The sequence below is a fragment of the Malus sylvestris genome, chromosome 9 (genome assembly GCF_916048215.2).
Source record: "Malus sylvestris chromosome 9, drMalSylv7.2, whole genome shotgun sequence".
Lineage (NCBI taxonomy): Eukaryota > Viridiplantae > Streptophyta > Magnoliopsida > Rosales > Rosaceae > Malus > Malus sylvestris.
The window spans coordinates 18,863,966-18,886,905 of NC_062268.1; the positions used below are offsets into that span (position 1 = coordinate 18,863,966).

Consider the following 22,940-nt stretch of genomic DNA (forward strand, 5'->3'; position numbering starts at 1 on the left):
TCGGCCAATCACATAGCTCAATTATCGTGGCCTTTGGTTCATAATCACCCTTTTCTTAATCAACCGCATTAACTAAGAAAACAACTTTAAACAATTGGTTTTTGGATCCATAGAATTGATTTAAATGGAACTAAATAGAATGAAAATCCAATTCTCATTAAAGAGACAAAACAATTTTTGTTCTCATTTTATTTGGGCCAAAAGGAAACTATGACCACAACAATTGGGCCATAATGCAAATACAAAAAACTTTTGGGGTCACTTTGAAAAACACAAAAGTCCACAACTTCATGTAATTTCAACTAGAGCCCAAAATTTCATTAATGTAAAAACATCATTAAAGGATCAAAACAATTTGTCCTTTAGCGTTTTAGGGCCTTAACGTAAAAATGTAAACTTTTGGGCCAAAATGCAAAAACACAAAATTTTCACAACTTTATGTAATTGCACAAAAGGCCCCAAAAGTACCCCACTTGAGGGGTGGCCGGCCAAGGGAGTGTGTGAACAAGTGTGAAAGGGTTTTAGTGCATGCATGTGCAATATGCAAGTGGATTTTGGTGGGTGAGGTGAAATTGATGGTTTGTAAGAAAATGTTTTGTAAAAACATTAATGAGTTTAAACAAACATTAAAGCCAATTTTAATGCTTCACCAATATCCATCACCCATCAAAATTAAACCAAAATTTTATGAAAAACATAAAACTTTTGAATCAAAACTTCAAACCTTTTTGTTCTTGGCAAGAACTTCAAGAACATTTGAAGAACACCATGAAAACTCATAATAGCCCTATGGATGTTTTCATTCACCAAAACTCAATTTTTCACCTCTCAAAAGAGGGCAAATATCCTAGGGTACTTAGGGGTTCCAAAAGTCACCTTAAAACCATTTTAACAAGACAAACATGAACCCAAAAAATCACCCTAAGGATTTGGCCGAATTTCCCAAAACTCATGGCACCAAATTTTAGTTCCAATATTCATGCTTAAATGAAATACATCTACAACATTTGAGATGCTAAATTTTCTAGCAAAATTTATATATTCAAAAGCAAGAACAAAGCTTGTAACATTTACAACATTTAAATCACAAAATATGAACATCACAAAACCCAAAAAAGGATTCACCATACACTAGGCCTAGGCTCTGATACCACTTGAAGGAAAATTTTTGTCCTAGCTAAGAACAAGTATGAACATTTGAATACACATGCAAGCTATCAACACTTTAAAGTAGGCATGCATCCAAAAACAATTCATAAAACCCATGACTTTCAAAGCCTAGTATATGGTGAACCAAAATAAACTCTTTAACAAAATTAAAGAGAAGTAAAGATTTAGTGATTCTTTACCCTTGAAGCTCATCCTTGTTTACACAAGGGATTCACCCAAGTGGAGGGCCTTCAAGTCACCTCCAAGCTCCTTGAATCCTCCTTGTGTTTTCCTCCCTTTAGTGCTCCTTTGATGATTAGAGGAAAAAGGATTTGTTCTCCAAAAACATCAAAAGCTTGATGTCTCTAAGTCTCTTCACCAAGGTTGTATATTGTGAAGATGATATGGATGACTTAGAGAGATTTTAGATGCTAGTAAAAATCCTCTAAGTGGCCGGCCTCTATGTAGAAAAAGAGAGAAAAAATTTCACCCAATTTCTATTAGAAAACCCTAATGAGAAAATTGCTATAAAGTTCCTTTTATAACATTTTCTTTGGTGAGTGGCAAACTTGTAATTAAGCAAGCTTGCCCATTCACCCTAATGGCCGGCCTCTCCTTGTTATTGGGCTAATTTGCCCATTTTGTTTTAGTTGTCATACAACTTAAACATAATGGGCCTTGTGGACCAAAACACTTTTGGGCCCCGAAACCCAAAACCAACTTATAAGCCCAATACGAACTTTTCGTATAATTAATTAACTAATTAATTAATCTTGACCATTCTTCAATTAAACCATTTAATTGCTTATCCATTTCATATAATTTCTTCACTAACATCCTTATGTGGTGTGCGATCCATTAGGTTCCAATTAGCGAGGCAGTGGGCGATGTTACTCTTAACGATCGATTGTGAATTGAAACCACATTTCAATTCTCCCTTAAGATTAGTGTTTGCTAATCTTCAGGGCTTCCACAAACCATGAGTGACACCTAGCAGCATATCATGGTTACCCAAGCTAAGTAGAATTGGTTGGAGAACCTATCCAGTTACAACTACAATGCAATACGGTCCTTCTCTAATACAATACTCTTAATCACATTGTTTAAGTGATAGTTTGTTTCATGTCTACTATCCAATGTGATACTTTCCTATATGACTCTTTTGAATATGATTTGGAACAAACTTCCTAAGTCATATTCATATGCTTTGGCCAAAGACTTTAGAATCATATCTTAGAGTATTCTCCTTCCACCATGGAAGGTTAGAGATCCCTTGTTGTGCATTCATATGCCTACATGACTAGATAGCTTGACCCCAACAATGCCGTGGACAATCCGAAGGAATGCCATTGACATGATCAAAGATCAAGGACCTAACCATTAGACATCTATGATGCCTCAGGTCAAAGGACTACTTTGCATATTGCAACTTTAGAGTTCATGCATGACATGTATGTTCGAACTCTCTTTTGATCGACGTTCAGTGTACTCGATTACTCTTTCGAGCACCTATGTGTTTGTCTCAGTGTCCAACACCAAATGACTTGAGACTAGTTCATACTCTCGTTTGAGTCAACATAACACATACTAACCTTAGCGGATTGTCAATGCCCAACTGGCAATCCTATGGCTAGGAACGTTTTAGGAATGAACATAAGAGAGAGGTCTCGATAATCTAACTCATTAGATCACTTCTCTCTTAGAACAAATACATTCCTTGGATTCCCTTATTGCTTAAACACATAATACAATAAATAGTGATTAACAATAAGCTTTGCCCTTCATTAAACATATAAAAGTTTAATACAATAAGTATTCCAAAAAGCTATTACATCAAATGAGTGGCTTTGTGGGCATACTTCCAACAAGGTGTTGGTAGCCTTGTTGGTAAAGAAATTCACTTTGGATATTGTAAAGTACACCTGGTAATGAATTCCCATTTACAGTTTGTGTTGGAATCATTTTCAGAAACATTCTTGTGTTTGAGCTATGTAACATACAAGTGCTTGTTTCATTTCTCTGATCTCCAGCTATGAAATCAGGTTGTAAATTTTTATGTCTTCTCTTGATTTACAAATGAAAGGAGAATGAAAATTGTGGAGATGGGTGGAGCTTAAGAGCTCGTGAATATGTTGGGGGCCGCTAAAGATGACAACACAAGGAAGGAGGCTTTGAAAGCTCTTACCGCTCTATCACCCTTAGGTCTAGACATTTTCATTTATAGTTGGTACTACATGCGCCTATGTTTATATATTGAAATTTTGTTAATTTTATATAATAGGTGTGTATCAACTTAAATTCATGGATGCTAAAGATAAGTATCTTACATTACTATATTTCCTCCTATTTTGCATTTTATGTGGTTTTAAATTGTGAACTTGTTGTACATGTGTCATCCTATAATACTCCTCATTATGGTTATATGGCATATATGCTTAATGTGTTTTTAAATTTTGGACTTGTTGGATACTCCTTTTGCATTTTATCATTCTTTTATTATCTTATCCATGGATTTCATACAAGTATAATTTTTTGTACGTGTCAAGATGCACTCTTTTATTATCTTTTATTATATCCCCACTTAGTGGGAAAAGGCTTTGTTGTTGTTGTTGTCAAGATGCACTTATTTATAAGATATACAAGAAATTCACCTAAATCTGCCTAAGTGCCTGCCTAGACCCCTTCTAGCTACTAATCGCCAGCCCGTTGCCTAACTAGCTCCTAACATTTTTTAGAACCTTGGAGACAACGATCGAGTATGGATTCATGTTGTGTCGTGACCTTCCTTTTCTTGGGAAGTGAATCCTATGAACTGAGTGATTTGTCATGCTTTAAGGCGATACGGGGATCGAGATGAGACATAGTGGGCAATGTCCTTGCAAATTTGCGCCATTTTACAGGAACATTGACATTCTTATCTCCCCCTAACAACGGGAAGACTGTCTCTTGAAGTGACAATCTGCAAAATGAGCGGTAAAGAAATTGCATGCAAGGGTTGTAAGAGAGCTAGTATGAAAGAGAATCATGATTGACAAAGATTCATATCCTTCTTTAAGAACCCATATTAGTACGTTGCAGCGGCAAACTTGGCATATGGAATACATACCCAAATGCGTAAGTATGAAACATCAAGTTCGTACCCAATAACCAACTGTAATGTCGAATAGGTTGGGTAGCAATGGGCCTCAAAGCGGACCAACATAGTTGTGTTAAAAGATTGCATAGCCCTAGGTAGAAATAGAAAGCTTGGTGTGTTCACCAAGGTTCAAACGATTATTTAAATTGCGCTTTATGAATATTTTGTGAGGCTATTTTTGGGGTGGACATAGGAATTTAATGTCCAATTCTAAACCCAAAAAACATGCAATACTTATTGAAAATCTTTAATATAAACTCTCCGACATTATCCAGTCTTCGAGACTTTATGGGATAATTAGGGTGGTGAACCCTTAAATCAGCCAGGAAGTTTAACAGCAATGTGTATGGGCAAACATATGACCAGTTTGTCGATTCATCAAGAAACCATAGGTATCTATATGGTCTGCCTTTTGGTTGGATTAGTCCACATATATTCCCTTGAATCTGCTATGAAAAGAGGGTTGTTTCGTATCTTTGCTAAGGATGATTTAGAAAATCAATTTCCCCAACAAGCAAGCTTGGCAAAGTGTGCTTGTAAGCAAAAAAATCCTTACTTTGGATAAAGAGATGCGTTGTAGCATCATTGTTCGACCTAAGTGTCCTAAATGATCGTGCCAAGGCAAGTAAACTGCTCAATCACCATGCTCCAGGCTGGCCACATTTGGCGTGTTCCCAATTGGGAGACAGCCCATTGGCCCCAAAGCAAAGCTTCATGCTCATTTTTTGAGGTGGTGCAAAAATATTCTACCCATTTTCCATCAGTGGTTTCATTCATGATTATCGTTCTCTTTAATATCCTTAAAAAAACTCAACGATGTTCTTCTAGAACGGAGAGAGTATAAGGTCTCTTAAATGGTAATGTAGTACCATTTATACAATGAGGAGCGTGCCAATGCTCTTAATCAGGTTGGATAGACCTAAAGTTATTCTAGAAATGTGACTTAGGTATAAAGTTAGTGTACGTAGTATCGCATTCATCCAGACAACTAACTTTCCCACATTCATACCTAATCACGTGTTTAATTGAATTTGGTCACATGTTTAAGAAACATGATTCAATTAACTCATATTCGAGGGTAATATCGATAAGATTATCCATAACTAAAACAAACACCAAACTTGAATCCAATAACAGAGAAAAATGTTCACAAAGTAAACCAAAGTTACTAAAGGGATTCAGCCAACAAGCCATTAATGTCAAAATTTTGCTACTCCAACTATGTTTGGTGGAGCAAAATTAGTCTCACATATTGACTACGAGAATGGTACTCCTTAACAACATTGGTAGGGGCATAAACGGGTGCATAACCAATGACCTTTTCCATCAAAACAAAAGTAGATTATGCAGGGTTGAGGTTTGGGAACAATATCCCTAATTCTTGAGGTTTTAGGTTTTAGGTTCCAAAGATCATGCTTTGAGTATAATCCCACACCTTGGCAAACCCTGATTGTACCATATGTTGTAAAAACAAACTCGAAATTGAGAAAGACAGACCTAAACTTGGGTTCGGTAGGCTCCAACCAATGTTAGAGGGTTTTTTCAGTAGGCCTTTACCAAAGAAGAGTAAATTCGTTCGATGCACCTCTGCCGAAGTAGAGCATGCCTTTCAATGCATCCATGCCAAAGCAGGGCACCATCATTCAATAGACTCTAGCCAAAACTGAGTCTGTACCGTTTTCTCACATTTATGGTAGTAATCAAATTCCCGAATTTGGTAAACTTCCACTCTCTACACTACTGCTTCAAGCGTGACTTAGAAACATTGAAGGACGAGAAAAGTATTCTCTAGTCAAAATTTGATCGGAAAAGTTCAAAATGGTACTCATTCATGGACGTAACCATGGTTTGCTTCAGGCAATTTCTTTCATGATTAGACAGTTTATAAGAGCGAGCCAAAGAGCCATGAAATCCTCGTTAGGGAGGTAGTTCCATTTGTAATGCTTCGGGCATAAGTCTTCGTATGAAGATCATGGTGGATGCTTATTCAAATCTTCCATGCCATTGTTGGCTATAATGGTTTCTCAGCTTCTTAATAGTCAAGTGGAGTGTCACGTCTTGTATCCACATAAAGTGGTTTCTGTTACAAACGTTCAAATAAGTGAAATTGAACTTGTTATGGTTCGACAATCTATTGAATAAAGGGAACAAGATTATGATTGGTGCTATGGAAAATAAAATATCCATAAGCATCAAAATTAGAACATTCGGGTTCTAAGACATTGTTTACATGAAAAATTTGGGTTTTCATGGGTGTATTGGTTTATGAAAACTTCAGATTTTAAAGGCACTAAATTTGAAACTACAGGTTCAAGTTTAGTTATGAACTTTTGGTTCATAAGAAGGAGGTACCTATAAGAACACATAATACAATATACAACTAGGTGTAGTGGATTTGGGTTTCTTCAGGAACTTAAGTGTGAGTGCTTAAGGACTCCGAAAAGGAGTCAACAATTCAAAGAAAAATAAAATATTAAAGCATTAATGTCCAAAAGTGGGTTTCAAGCTAATAATTTTGGATGTCTTGTCAGATTAATGGATTGCTGGTCTAATTAATTCAATAGATCGAGACCATTCGTGGTCGATCGTAGAAGCAAAATAGTACAAAGTTCCAAGCCATATTTTGGGCTAGATGGTTGTAGGCCATTCCAAAGAAAAAGCCAAAAAAATTAGATAAGGCCATGAAATCTAGCACCAAAAATATATGGGTACGGGATGGAATAAAAAATCAAGCCAAAAATGGCTTTGGGCCGAGAACAAGAGGTAGCCTAGCATTGGATTGCTAACTGTTGTCAAATCTGCAAAGCCTAGCAGCTGTAGGCTGCAGGTTGAGCTTGTGAGTGGTTGTGGCAGGCAGCCCAACAACCTATAAAAACAAGCTTGTAGGCTTGTTGCAGTCACAGACCAAGAAAAAGAAGAAAAAAAATATGGCCAGTTAGACAAGGTGGCTCAATGAGCAGGGGCTCACAGCTATAGGCTGATAGGATAGGCTAATTACTTTAGGCAAGAGCTTGATGTGCCACATCAAGTAAAGCAGCAGGCTCGCTACTACAACGCGGGCCGAGGGAGAATAAAGGGACAAGCCCATTTAGTTATTGGAGGCTTGAGCGTGGGTTGGAGGCATTGCAAGCCTAGCGGTAATAACCCAGGTGTGGATGCAAATTTCTTCATTGTTCTTGGACAAAATTGTACCTACAAAACAAATAACACCTTAGGTCAAGGCCAAGAGCCTCACGCACCAACGATGATTATTTTTTTGGGGGGGGGGGCTTTGGCCGAAGAACCTCTGATGCCAAAGTTAGAATTTTGAATGAAAAATGTTTAGAGAATTTAGAGAATTTACCAAGAGAATTAGAGTTTAGTTTTGGAGAGAATGAAGGGGTTTATATAGGGGTGTGGTTGGCCTCTTTGGGTGGAGATGGACCTTCCACTTGGATGATTTTGTGGGTTAGGTTCTTGATTTGTGGTTAATTAGCTAATTAATTGAATAATTAATTAATTAATTAGCTAATTAATATAATAAAAGAGGAATGATTTGGGGGTTATCTTGTGGAGAAGATATGATGAGGATGGATGAAATAGGTTATAAATAAATACCTATTTTGGGCAGTTTTGACTTGATTGAGGGATGATTGTCCACTGCTCGCCCGTAAGAATTTCGGTGTTCCCTGAGGGTAATTTTGTCCTTTTAACCAAAAATCCACGTGTCGCATTTTGATTATTTTTTGCTCCACAAATGCCCTCACACTTGTTGGGCTGCTTGTAGAAAAAGGCAATAGGTGTAGAGATTTTCTTTCTTTGGGAAACATAGGATTGTTTCCTATTTTGATGTAGATTCCCTCTTTACTAGGAAATTAGATTTTTCTTGGAAAGGGAAATAAATTTCTCTCAAAGCCTATTTAAGTCTACCTTAAGTGGATTATAAATCAACTTTTGAGAGTGATTTATTCTACCCTACAAGAGAGAGAGAGAAAGAGAGAGCTTAGAGGATATTTGTTCCCCCTCCTCTAGCAATATTTTACATCTTGCCCATGCAAAGGATCGTCTTTCGTTGCTTGATTTGTCTTCTTGTTGCTTCTAGGTAAGAAAAAAAATTAATTTTCTTGTCTTCATAATTTTTGGGAGCCTAGGGGAATTTTGGCTCGAAGAGGGTTGAGAAGGCTTGAAAAAAATGGCTAAAAAGCCAAGGCACAATGGTTGTTGTGGGTTGACTTTGTGATGGTGCTTGGGTGCTACAGTCTGGGCCTCTTTGCCTAGGCCATGAAGAGAAAGGTGGCACAAAGGCGTCATCCCCTTGTTGGCTGGATTGGGCCGTAAGGCCTTTAGGCCGAGAAGAAGAAAGGGAGAAAAGGGAGCTAACACAGGCTGGGCTACTGATTTCGGGCCTTAGGGCCTGATGTTTCTTTCATTTCTTTTCTTTCTTTTTTTAAGCTGGGTTCAGGCTTGTGCTTGAGGGAAGAGATGAGGGCCGCAAAGCTTAGCCCACCTGGTTAGGCCGAAAGTTACCTTTCCTTGCATCTTTGTATAATTTCTTCAAGCATGTCTTCCTTGAACCACAAGAATGATGATGGTGTGCCGCCATTGTATCATCAAGGCGTGTCTTTAAGCAAGGTTGGTTACTTCAAGGCTGCTTATTTCAAGATTAGCTCTGATGACTTGTTTAGAGACTTCCTCAAGGCGTATTGGCATGCCATTCCGTCGAGAGTGCGTGTGAAGCGTGTTATGGATGGTAGCAGTTGTGAGCCATGTGATGAGGCTCGGAGAGCCATCAAGTTCCACCCTTACTATTTTGTGTTGGGATTTACTTTTCATATGCCGTATTTTTCCACGAAATGTTACACTCTATGAGATGTACCCCCGCTCAATGTTCTCCGAATGCAGTCCGTGTGATGGTGGGATTTCATAATCTAAGCCAATTTTTTTACTTAGATTTAACCATCAACGAATTTTGATACTTCTTTGACATAGGCCACATCAAGGGAGTTAGGCAGCTGCGACCTCGCCAAAGGCTTTTTGATAATTCAAGCAAAGGAGATCATGACTGGGCCAAGGAAACTTTGGAGATAAAGGGAGAATGAGAGTCTAATTCTTCCCCCGAGCTTCCTACGGTCTTCATATCCAATACATAAGTTGCTTAATCTCTCGACTACTTTGTATTTGTGCTGAACTGCTCTTTAATTTTTTGACTGTCTCCCGCTGCTTTTGTAGATTCGGAGTTTGGCTCAACTCCTAAGACTTCTCCGGACATGAAGAAAATGCATGTTGCTCTGGGTATCCCCTTTGAGTACAATGAGTAGCGTTGGCTGCTTAGTCTTCTTCATAAGGAAAAAGGTAGGCTACCCCCGATAAAAGAGATAAAACAAATCAAGGTTGAGGCATTGACTCATCCTATCACTATGGTGAAGCCTGTTACAAATGATGGTGGGAAAAAAAGATCTTCCCCACCTGGTCAAAAGACGCCTACTGAAAAGAAGTCAAAGACTTCTTCCATTGCTCGCAGGGTTGGCTGCTCAAGAGACGCCTGCTGAGAAGAAACCGAAGACTTCTTTAGTTGCTCGTGAGGGTTCACCGGCTGCTCCCAAGCCTATGATTGACTTGACTTCCTCCAAGAGCGAGAAATATGAGGCTACTAGATCTGTGCCTGTGGAGCTTACCGTTCCGAAGGCTACTAGTTTGATTGCTGATAGGATTGCCTTGTGTAGAAGTTCCTTTGTGCCTTCGATGCCGAAGTTTGTGCCAAAGCGTCTGTCTAGGGTTAAGTTTGGTTCATCTTTAGAGAGGTTTGCTATTATGAAGAGTGACAAGGTGCCCCTACCTACTAAAGTGGCGCCAAAACCTATTCCCTCCGCTGCTAAGACTGACTCGTCTGTTGAGAAGAAGGAGACTGCTCATGCAGGCAGTTATGAGAAATCCACCAAGTCTGTTTCTGGGGAGTTGTTAAGATTTGTGCTCTTTTGAAACAGATCTGCTTGAGGATATGAATGTATATGCCAAGTTTGTTGATGGCATCAAATGGTTTGTTAGCCCAAGTTTATTTGCAAAGCATACGACCTAGTATAGGAGGACTACTCTGCTGGCCATGATGCAGAAAATGGCGATTGTGGCAGTCGAGTCTATGCTTCTTGATTAAGAGGATACCAAAGCTGTCAAAGAAGTGGCAAGAACTGTGGCAACCGAAGTTAAGAAATTGAAATCTGAGCTTCCTGCTTTGAAGGGGTCTAATATCTCTCCCCCACTTCTCTACAGCTTGAGACCGCTTGCCAAGATATCATGCTTGACGTGATCTAAGTAAAGTATGAAAGTGTAGATAAAGAGATCGAGTGTTACATACCTCATATTTAAGATCTTGAGTGTGCCACCTCTAAATTTCGCTCCGCTGCTTATGTAAAGGATGAAGAACTAATCATTGCTTACAACCAAGTGATCCATTTCAAGAAGGTTGTTGATAGGCTTGAGCCTTAAATGTTGGAACTCCAAGGTGCTTTGAAGATCAACGACAATTTGAAGAAAGAAGTGGAAGAGCTGCAGCGTGTTCGTGTTTATCTGTTGAGGAAAATGAGCAGTTGAAGGGTGAAAAGGCTAGGTTCGAGGCTTTGCTTACTTAGAGTCAAGTCAATTTTTGCAAGCTAGGTTATGTAGATCATCTATTTGGGTGGCCGTCTAACTTTGAGACCTTCTTTATTTCTCAGGAAGACTTGCTGGCCTTTACTTTTGAGTCTTCTTTTGGTGAAGTAGTCGGAGAGGTTGGTGCCCAGGATAGGGCAGCTAGGAGTGAAGCGTCGAATGGTGCCACTACTGAGGGAGTCGTGGCTGTGGAAGGTGTGGCGACTGAGAAGTCGTGAGATGTCTAAGCTACTGAAAAGTTCTAGGTAGCCTTTAGGATTTTCTTTGTTTTCCTTATTGGTTTTGCTTTGCTTAAACTCCTTCGGTCTTTGCTAGTTGTTTATCAATTTTGCTAGAAAATTTAATAAACTTGTTTCCTTCATTTTTCTCCATATTTGCTTTTTTTGTTCATGCCTTAACCTTTAGACTTTATAGGCCAATGACAGATGTGCTGTTTTTCTATAAACAGACAAGCCTGCGTAGCCTATGCAGCTGTAGGTGTTGGTGTAGAACTTTGCAAAGTTGTTAGCCATATGGTTGGCAGCCGATTGCATTACTTCAGAAGCAGACAAGTTCGTGCAACCACTAGGCTGGTAACCTTGGTTTTCTCCAATTCTGTAGGTTGCGTAGCAAGTACCACAACACTTTAGGACTTGGTGTAGCTTGTTCCACGCTCGGTAATGGTGAAGCTTATCAACTATGTAGCATGTCGGCAATGGATAAGGCTTCATATATACACGCTAGCTTATTTAACCTTTCATAAGAATGTATAATTGTATAAGTCTAGCACGACTTTACTGCTCAAAGGGCAAGCCATAAGCAGTCTTCTGGAAATCATAGGTTACCTTAGTACCCTCGGTAACAGCTTTAGGTTTCTAGGGTAGCCGCCCATAGGGCGTACTGCGTAATGTGCCCCCTCCGTCTCTAGGACCCGGTTCCCCGCAGATTAGGCCAAGAGACCTAAAATCCTTCAATTAGCTAAGCCTTGGAAAAGACCATTGTGGCTACTTCTAGGAATCCCAGTGCAAGCCATTGTGCATCTAGCTATACTAGGGCAGCCAGGCTCATCCACGTCTGGATATTCGGAGTGTAGAGTTTATCATCCCGCTTTGAAGAACAAACTCATGTAGGTATCGGGGTATTGGTTTACCCTCTCACACTGAAGAGCATGGTTAGTCCATCGGGGGGTACAATTCCTGCAATGAGTCTTTAAGAATAGCGCTATCTTTTTTTGAAGTGCAGGAGAGATAAGTTGTTGTAAATATATAGTCAAGCCAAGTTGTAAATTACTTTCTAATTCCTCTTTGAAAAACTAGAGAAACGAATGAATAACTTAGCTGTAAAAGACTACATAACAACTGGATAGTCCTCGGCTTGCAAGGTGGTGCCCATTGAGCTGTTAGAGTCTTCAGGTCTTGAGATGGTGGGAGGTCACACATGGTACTTTTTCAGGTTATAGGTGTTCCATTACTTCTCAATCTCTTTGTCGTTCATGGTGGTGAGGGTGTAATTACCCTTGCCATTTACTCCGCTAATCTTATACTGACCTTCCCAGATGGGATCCATCTTTTTGGGTTGGAACTAAATCTTCGGGTTAGAACTTTCGAATTTTGGCCCTTTTATTATAGCTGCAGAGGAACTGCTATTGGTAGGCTGTGATGCGGGTAATGGTTCGTTCGCGCTTCTCCTTTGCCATATCTAAGCTTATAACCATCTCCTTACTGTTCTACTCAATGCTTGGCAGTAGAGTGCTAATGCTTGGCAAGATAATATTGGGAGCAATGATGGCTTCCAAGCCAAATGCCAAAAAGAAATTAGTCTCACCGGTTACTCATCTTTCGGTGGTGTGATACTAAATCTTTTGCATCTTAGTGCATGGTAGGCCAATAGTAGCCTGCGTTAAGAGCCTTCTGTACTACAAATCGGCCTCCAAAGTGATTTCCACAAACGCCTTCATGGATGGAGCTTAGAACCTTCAAGTCATCGAGAGGTGCTAGGCAGCGGAGATGTAATCCATTGTAGGATCTTTGAATGAGAATGTTGTTCCACATGTAATAGCATGCTGCCTTTATTTAGAGATTTCTATATTCTAACCTTTCCCTAGCAAATGTGTCATTAACCAAGTAATCTATTATAGAACTTTGCCAGTTGGGAGTTATACTAACCCTCGGCTATCGATTTCGCATATATGCTTAGCTTGTCTAGATACTACATCGAAATAGAGTGTTTGAGTTGGTGGTCGAAGGCAGAGCCTAGGCTAGCTAACATATCCGCATGGGCATTATCTGCTCGTGGAACTTGAGTGAGAGTGTAAGTCTAAAATACCTTAAGTTGGTTGCGTACCTTCTCTAGGTATTGCGCCATCCTCGGATGTTTTGTCATGTACTCCCCAGTAGTCTGGCTGGTGATTAGTTGGGAATTGGAATGAATTGCGAACCTTTTCACCCCTAAGTCTTTTACCATTCGAAGACCTACTAGTAAGGCTTCATACTCTGCTTTATTGTTAAATGATTTGAAGCCTAAAGTAATCGCCTGCTCGAGCATTGAGCCGTTTGGGGTAACAAAGACCATGCCTACTCTCGAGCTTTTGTAATTAGATATGTCGTTGACATGCAAATGCCAGAAGTCTCTGTTGGAGGTAGCAGGCACGGCTAAAGTGTGCTCGGCTTCTTCTGTGGCGTCGTTAGGCCGCTCTGTTGCTCTACCTAGGCTAGGCGTGAATTTTGCTATGAAGCCCGCCAAAGCTTGGGCATTTATCGCCATGTAGGGTTGGAAAACTATACCATATTAGCCAAGTTCCAACACCCACTTCATTATTCGTTGAGAAGTGTCCGGATCATTTATGATTGATCGTAGAGGATATTGAGTCATGACGATAACTATATAAGCTTGAAAGTATGGTCTAAGCTTTCGAGCGACAACAACTAGCCCCAAAATTAATTTTTTGATGTTCAGGTATCTAGTTTTTGCATCGAGAAGAGCTTTAGAAGTGTAGAAAACCAGTAGTTGGGTCCCCAGCTCTTCTCATATGAGGGCAAAGCACACTGCTACATCTGAGACTGCTAAGTAGATGTATAAGTCCTTCGTTGCTTCCGGCTTGGATAGTAAGGGAGGTGATATAAGATACTTCTTTAGATCTTGAAAAGCTCTTTCGCATTTTTAGTCCCATTTGTCTCGTTGTGCCCTCTTAATGGCCTTGAAAAAAGGGTTGCATTGATCAATAAACTGTGAAAAAAAATTAGTTGAGGGCGGTTGTTTGTCCGGTCAAGCTTTGGGTCTCCTTTAAGGTAGTGGGAGATTTCATTTCTAGGATCGCTCGGATTTGCTTAGGATGTGCATCAATTCCTCGTTGGGTTAGTAGATATCCTAAGAATCTACCTGAAGATACTCCGAATGTGCATTTGGTAGGGTTAAGCTTCATCTTGTACTTTTTAATGATGTTGAAAGTTTCTTCTAGGTTGCAGATGTGGTCTGGGTGCTACTTGCCCTTTACCAAGATGTCGTCGACATAGACCTCTATGGTTACCCCAATTTGCTTCTTGAACATTATGTTTGCTAACCTTAGGTAAGTGGCTCTCACGTTCTTGAGGCCAAAAGGCATGACCTTGTAACAGTAGGTGCCTCGCTCGATCACGAATGCGGTTTTCTCATTATCGGGCTCGTACATGGCTATTTGGTTGTAGCCGAGGTATGCGTCCAAGAAGCTGAGCAGTTGGTTTTCGGAGGTTGAATCTACCAATACATCGATCTAGGGAAGCGAATAAGGATCATTTGGGCATGCTTTGTTGAGGTTGGTGTAGTCTACACAAACCCTCAATTTACCCTTCTTTTTCTTCAATAGCACAACATTGGCAAGCCATGCTGAATGTGCTACTTCTTCTATGAATCCGGCTTCCAGTAGCTTGTCAAATTTTACCTCGATGATCGTTACTTATTCGGATGTGAAATGTCTTTTCATTTAGATCACTGGTTTGGCAGCGGGATCAACGTGCAGCCTGTGGCAAGCTATCACGAGATCGATGCTGGGCATGTCGGAAGGTGACCATGTAAAGATGTCTCAATTTTCCCTAAGAAAAGCCATAAGTTCTTCCTTCTCGGCTGGGCTTAGACATGAGCCGATTTTAGCTGTCTTTTTCGGCTGCTAGGGATCAAGAATGATGTCTTCGGTGTCCTCTTTGAGTTTCCATCTTATCTTGTCTGCTTGGGCATCATCTTCTTAATCTGTTTGCTGTAATTGCTATTGGTAGCTTCTTCGTCCTTTTGGACCTCGATAGCCTCTACGGGGGTAGAGGCTCTCTTCCTTGACTCTTGTAATACTTGCACAGTGCATTGTCGAGATGTGGCCTGATCAGACTTGATCTTTTCGACTCCTCCACTCGGGATACAGAATCAGATCTTTTGATACTTGACGGAAGTGATGGCATCCAGCTTAGTCAACCAAGTTCTCCTAAGAATCCCATTGTAGGGAGATAGGTCGTTTACGATCTTGAACGTCTGCTTTCAGACAACTGATGGCCATTTCATGTCAAGTGTGACATGGCCGATGGCAGTCTAGGTGTGCCCATTGAATCCGATGAGTACCTCTGCTTGGCATATGATTGTGTTTTAAAGGCCCATCTTCTAAATGACTGAGAGTTGAAATAAATTAACTGCACTTCCATTGTAGACCATCATTCTGTCAACTATAGCATGGGCCAGTTAGACAGATACTACTAGTGCGTCGTCGTGTGGAAAATCGACACCTTCTGCATCCTGCGCGATGAAGCCAATGATGGGTCCAGGTTAAATGTCGACTGCTTGGACTTGTGAAACTAGTAGAGGTTGTTGGATCTTCCTCTTTTTAGAGTTGTTAGTGGCCCTCAAGTGCTTGGATTCGGCTAAGATGCCATTGATTCAAATCATCTTGGTTGGCGACTCCTCGTCGTCGTGGTCTGCATTCTTTCTAGGCTGCGCAGCTGGCTTGTCTAAGTATCTATCAACCTTGCCTTCTTTCACAAGCTTCTCTAGGTAGTTCTTCCAAGTGTAGCAGTCGTCGATTGTGTGACCGGGACCTTGGTGGAATGCGCAGTATTTGGTGTGATCCAACTTGGAAGTATCTCCCTTTGATTGTTTTGGCAGCTTGAACCATGGCTTGTTCTTGATGTCGCAAAGGATTTAATTGATTAGAATTGAGAACTTAGAGTAGTTCTTGGTTGTCAAGCCTTCTTTAGTCATGGGTCGGTCCCTACGTTTGGCCTCTTCCTTACTTTTGCTGGACTGCTTCATATCCTTCTTCTTTGGAGCCACTGCCGACTCTTTTTGAGGCTGCTCAGGTGCCTTTTCTGCTCGTCGAGCCTCATCCCAAAGTGCATGCTTCTCTGCTAGAGTAAAGGAGTCTGCTAGAGTTAGATATTCTTTCATGACAATTTCTTCGAACAGTCGGTGGTCTACTAAGAGTTTTTTTTGGAAGGCTGCACTTGCTATCGAGTCGTCGTATCTGACAATCTTCGCCTTCTCTACTTTGAACCTCTTCACATAATCGCGAAGCAACACGTTTTTCTTCACGTTGAACAAGTGCTCGGACTTTTTCTTAATCAAGCGGTATGATAAGTATTCTTTGGTGAAAACGAAGGAAAGATCATCAAAACTTCAGAGAAATTGTGATGGCAAGGTGTGAAACCAATCTTACGCCTTGCCTTGTAAAATAGTGGTGGATATCTTGCACATAAGGGCATCGTTGTTCCAATAAAGGACCATCATGCTTCAGTAGTGCTTTAAGTGCTTTTCCGGATCTCTATCTACTTTGAAAGATGTGAAATATGGCATGTTAAACTTGTGTGGAGGCTTTGCCTGCTCGATCTCGTTCTTGAAGGGTGTCCTACTTATTTGATCGTGTCCCATCGTAGTGCTTCATCGGCCACTTCTTTCGTTGGAAATCGTGCAATCGCTCGTTTAAAAGCCTTTCTACCTCTTCCTGAATTTTCCTTTATTGGGGTAGGGAAGCTCTTAGCTACCCTTGATTTTAACCTGCTAGTCTAGGCTACTCTTCTACGTGTTCGGCTCGTCTATGCTACGGTGATGGTATATGTGGTTCGTTCCTGGCAAGCGAAGGAATTTTTCTCAGGCTGCCGATTGAACTTGAGCCGAATTGAGTGACTGCTTCTCTTCGTCTTGATCTGCCTACTCCGATGTGATATGAAGGATCCTCCTTGTGGGCCTAGCCAAGAATAAATGCTTCGCCTGGAAGACTGCTCATATTAACCATTAGAGTATGGTCCCAACCGTGAGTGTATACTTGTTCATGGGTCTAGTCGAGAGTGTACCCTCCTCCGCGCTCTAAGACAGAAGTATACGATATCTCGGGGGCCCAATTGATAGTGTACTATGCCTGAAATCTCGGATCATGGCTAGTCGAGTGGCTGCTTTTCGGGACGCTGCCGAAGAGGTTCCTCGTCTACCCTTGTCCTAATTCGGGACACCTCGTCTGGGAAATGTTGGATCTCGGTGCATTGCAAGAGCTTATTCACCAATGTCGTCTGTTATGCTAAGACGCTTGTTGTTCGCCATTTAGGTTGAAAGAGCTTGGAAAGAATGCTACTCATTGAGCAGTGGAAAGGTGGTAGACTCTGGGCGTGAGATTTGAGTTAGAAAATGTCAAATCTACGGTGAAATGTGGTGAAAATGCCCCTGGCTCGATTATAGGTCCCAAAATTTGAAGGTCGAGATGGTTGAGCTAATCTTGGGCCGATTTGGGCTGCTTGGGAAACTCCGGGAGAAGGCTGGACCATAGGAGCAGGTTGGGCCACGGTAGTAGGCTGCTCAGCGTGTGGCGCAACAGGTACGAGGCTTGGGCTCGGCTTGGCAACGCATTGGGCTCGTGTTGGATTTGGGCTGCACAGGTTGACTCGGCTAGGGCTTGGGCCCTTGAGGGTTGAAGTGGCACAATTAAGGCCATGGTTGTGGCGCCATGAACCATGTTGTGGGTGGCCACTGTGGGGGTTGCCACGGTGGTGCCTCGTGGGGGTGTCACTCCATTTACCGCTATGTTAAGCCTTGTAGATTGTCGCGGTCCTAATCCTTGAATGTTGGAATTTTCATTCGTCGAGATTTCCGAATCTCTTGCCATTGTACTTTTCTTTTACGTTTTATCAAAGAATTTTTAGAAATAAAAATTCCAAGAATAAGAACGTACGAAAAATCTACAAATTAGAAAAGAAACAAAAAATCTTAGATGCGAAAGTCTTCTTTGAGCATGTGACTCAACTTTCAATGAAAGCACCAATTTGTGGATGCAAATTTCTGCCTCCTTGTTCTTGGACAAAACTACACCTGCAAAACAAATAACACCTTAGGTTAAGGCCAAGAGCCTCATACGCCCACGATGAAGGGGGGCTTTGGCTGAAGAACCTGGAATGCCAAAGTTAGAATTTTGAGGGAAAAGTGTTTGGAGAATTTAGAGAATTTAGCAAGAGAATTGGAGTTTAGTTTTGCAGAGAATAAGGGGGTTTATATAGGGTTGTTGACGCACACCGACCTAAATCAAGGTGTTTCGACTGTCATGTGAGAGTGACGTAGTCATGTGCCCAGTGTGGAAGAATAATGATATAAAGAAATGCGAATAAATAAAAACCAAACTGACAAAAACACTAGATAAGATAAGGTGAAAGACGAGAATAAGTGTGACTACACATAACCAAAACGTAGGTATCCTAAGTACAGTCCAGCAGGACAAATATTAATTATACAATACCAAATATGGTCCTACATTTGTGATCTGTCAGAACCACCGTCAATTCCTCGTGAGCCACCAACGAGCACTCCTACCTAAAACCTGGAGAGGCGCAAAACAGAAAGTGTGAGTTGGTAAAATCAAAGCTTTTCGAAACAATTTCATTTATCAAAAGTTATAGCCCATTGCCGTAAAACCTATATAATTCCCAGAAAATAGAATACATAATTATCTCAAAACCAGGAACAAAATGCATCAATATTATGCCATGTCAAATATTGCAGTAGCGAAATAAGTAACCAGGTGAAATGAATCAATATGAAATGATACGCCAGTTGGAGTCACCTAGCGTGACCTGTACGACTGAGTTTATAACTTCTTTACTAGTTCCCTGCACACTAGTCGGAACCACCTAATGTGGTATGTACGACATGCTGGGTGTAAATAAGTACACTCAAGTGAAGGTTGTGCGAAGTATCGCAAGTCACCTACGAGTCAGAACCACCTAATATGGTCTGTACGACAAGTTGGCACTTGCCTTAGATCCAAGGTGAGTGTGTGGTATAGGAGGTGAACGATCACGTGAAGGCTAAGCACTGGCCCCGGGCGGAGCACTAACACCAAAGTGCAGGATAATAATTTTATGCATTTAAGAATTATCACAATAGTATAACCCATCAATCACAACATATAAACTCACTTGGACTTACCTGAACGCCCGCCGCATCAACCAAAACATTTATAACTAATAATTGTATATTCTAAATATAGCAAATATTCAACATGGCATTTCAAGAACATAAACCATTTAAATAAGTTTTCTGGGAAAATAATAAGCATATATATATACTGAAAACCAAAAAGCCACTCACTGATATGTGGAAGTGTCGTAACCCCCAAGCCTTGCTTGACTGCGCTCGTCCTCAAGATAAGTCTCACCTATATGTGAAACAACTATATTAACGTTATTTTTAAGCACATAACCAAAACTAGGTAATACCTTCTCATATGTTGCTCAATTAGGGTGTTTGTATATACCAAAGTGACCTACACAACTCCACAAACATCTCCATATTTTTAGAATAATTTTCTAACAACTCACGCGCCCTCACGCACCAGCCAAGGCACGGCTACACACGCCATCACGCCCACACAAAACGGAATCCGTAACGCTGTTAGGGAATATTACATTAATAATAAAATATACCGTTAAATATACCTGACGCCGTTAGCATATTTCATCAACTTTGAAGGTCCCTTCCTTTAACCTTGGTTCGCCGAAGTCTAGCGCCGGTGACCTCTGCGATTGCCGAATTTTGGGTTATTTTCAATCCTTAATATCTCATCCAATTCTCAACCAAATTCATGAAATTTAAACCAAAATGAAGCTTAGGACGAAAGGAACACATCCTTACCACTTTTAGGTCTTAAAACTCACAGAAACTTGCTGGAAAAAGTCTCGATAATCCAGCCAACTCTACAACTTGTCAAACCTGAGCTTCCCGACGTCTAAAACACTCCAAAACTCTTACCTAAGCTTCGTGAAGAAGTTCTAAAGCTCCCTAGCACTCTAAAACTCGACGACAAGTCCGCGATCACAACAAGTGAACAATGCACCCCATCGGAGCTCCCTAGTTCTCAAGTTTTCGAAGTCCCTATGTCGAACTAAGAATATAGATAAGCTCCTGGGATTGTAAGGAACATGAAAACCACATCCATAGTATTGATCCATGACTGGTAAAGCTTGTAGAAAGATTGACCATACGATTGTACGGAAAATGGGAAAAATCCGATAGAGAAGAGAGAGAAAGTCAACGGGAGGGTGAAAGTGTGTGTGTGGTCCAGATTTGGCTACCAAACTAAACAAAAGAAAAATAAAGCCTAAGTTCTAATTTGTTCCAAAAGCTAAGGAAGAAAATAAATTGGTCCACAACCAAAGTTCACTTCACACAACATAACTCAACATCCAAGGGCAAAATAGTAACTTCAATGCTCTTGAGGATAAAATAATATATACATTCGAGACGGGTTGTCACAGCCTACCCGCATTAGAAAATTTCGTTCTTGAAATTTCATACAACAATATACAACCACTAATAATCATAAAACAAACGTGGATATAACTTTCTCATACGGTCCTCCGTCTCCCAGGTAGCCTCCTCCACTGAGTGATTCCTCCACAAAACTTTCACTAAGCGCACGGTCTTATTCCTCAAAACCTTATCTTTCCAATCCAAAATCGTCACTGGCTCCTCATCATAAGTCAAATCTAGATTAATTTTTAATAGTTGAGGAGGTATCACATGTGATAGATCAGATATATAATGACGAAGCATAAAGACATGAAGAACATCGTGCACTTTAGATAACTCTGGAGGCAACTTAAGCCTGTAAGCAACTTCACCGACTCGCTTAGTGATCTGATATGGTCCGATGTACCTAGACTTAGCTTACCTTTCTTCCAGAACTGTACTACACCTTTCGACGGTGATAGCTTCAAAACACCCAATCACCAACTTTATACACCCAGTAAGTGGCATGCTTATCTACTAGACACTTTTGTCGATCCTGAGCCGCTTTCAGGTTAGACTTGATTACTTGAATATTCTGAGTAGTCTCATCTACAATCTCAGGGCCCACTAAAACTCTTTCACCAACCTCTGACCAACACAAAGGTGTACGACAAGACTTACTCAAATGGTGACACACCAATACTTGAATGACAGTTATTGTTATAGGCAAACTCCATTAAATCTAAACGCTTGTGCCAAACATCACCAAATTGTAATACCAAAGATTTTAGCATATCTTCCAGCGTCTGAATAGTCATCTCTAATTGCCCATCTGTTTGAGAATGATATGCCGTACTATACAGTAATCTTAAGCCAAGAGCCTTCTGAAATGCTACCCAGAACTTAGAAGTGAATCTAGGATCACGATCCGAGATAATACTAACTGGAACCTCATGATACTTAACAATCTTCGATATGAATAATTCAGCTAATCGACTTAAAGAATATTTCTCCCTCATTAGAATAAAATGTGCAGATTTAGTAAGTCAATCAACTATCACCCATATGCCATCATAACCATTTCGTGTACGAGGAAGCTTGTACGCAAAATCAATAGTAATATCTTCCCACTTCCATTGTGGAATGGGAAGTTACTACATCAATCCAAATGGCTTTTTCCTCTCAGCTTTGACCTCCTAACAAATGGCAGACCTACTCACATACTCAGCAATTTCCCTTTTCATACCCGGCCAATAATAAAATGGTCGAATGGTATGATACATTTTAGTACCCCCAGGATGCATTGCATAAGCCGATACATGTGCTTCATCAAGAATTTCTTCCTTTAATTCTGCATCATTTGGCGCGTACATTCTTCCATCCTGCATAAGCATACCATCCGATTCTCTAATCCTTAGATCTTTCTTTCTCCCTTTATTTCTTGCTTGAATTAATTCCTGGGTTTCCTCATCATTCATCTAAGCCTCGAGCACTCGATCAATTAAAATTAGTTTGACCTGGAAACTAGCAAGTAAAGCTTCCTCTCAATCTTCCACCCCTAACTTCAGTCCAGTAAATCTCAGGTCTGCAAGAAGAAGGAAACAACAAGCATAAAAAAGCATTAATTCTACCTTAAGACTTTCTACTAAGTGTGTCTGCCACCACATTTGTACAACCAAGGTGATAATTAATATTGCAATCATAATCACTAAGCAACTCTATCCATCTTCGTTGTCGAAGATGAAGATCCCTCTAAGTGAAAAGATACTGAAGACTCTTATGATCTGTAAAAATCTTACATTTTTCTCTATACAAATAATGTCTCCAAATCTTCAAGGCAAAGACAATAGCTGCTAACTCAAGATCATGAATAGGATAATTCATCTTATGAGGCTTCAATTGTTGTGAAGCATAAGCAATCACCCTACCATGCTACATCAATACACATCCTAGACCATTCAAGGAAGCATCACTGTAAATCTCAAAATTACCACTATCATCTGGAAGTGCTAAAACAGGTGCATGAGTGAGATAATACTTCAACTGCTAGAAACTCTGCTCACAATTATCATCCCACTCAATTTTAATATCCTTCCTAGTTAACCTCGTTAGTGGTAAAGCAATAACTGAAAAATCTTTAACAAACCATCTATAATAACTTGCTAAACCAAGGAAACTCCGTACCTTACTCCCAATTCTCCACTGCTGCCACTTTCTGAGGGTCCACTTGAATACCTTAAGCTAATATAACATGTCCCAAAAATGCCACTTGATCCAGCCAAAATTCGCATTTGCTATACTTAGCATACAACTATTGTTCCCATAATTTCTT

At 40.4% G+C, this 22,940-nt stretch overlaps 1 protein-coding gene across 1 annotated transcript; it reads right to left on the reverse strand.

The window, feature by feature from the left end:
* Positions 1 to 14,366: 14,366 nt before the first annotated feature.
* Positions 14,367 to 22,086, reverse strand: LOC126633860 (uncharacterized). Its single transcript, XM_050304402.1, has 3 exons — positions 21,900 to 22,086; positions 16,135 to 16,482; positions 14,367 to 14,620 (listed from the first exon to the last, which is right to left on the reverse strand). Exons 1-3 carry the CDS (start codon positions 22,084 to 22,086, stop codon positions 14,367 to 14,369), a joined length of 789 nt encoding a protein of 262 aa, XP_050160359.1.
* Between the last annotated feature and the right edge of the window lie 854 nt (positions 22,087 to 22,940).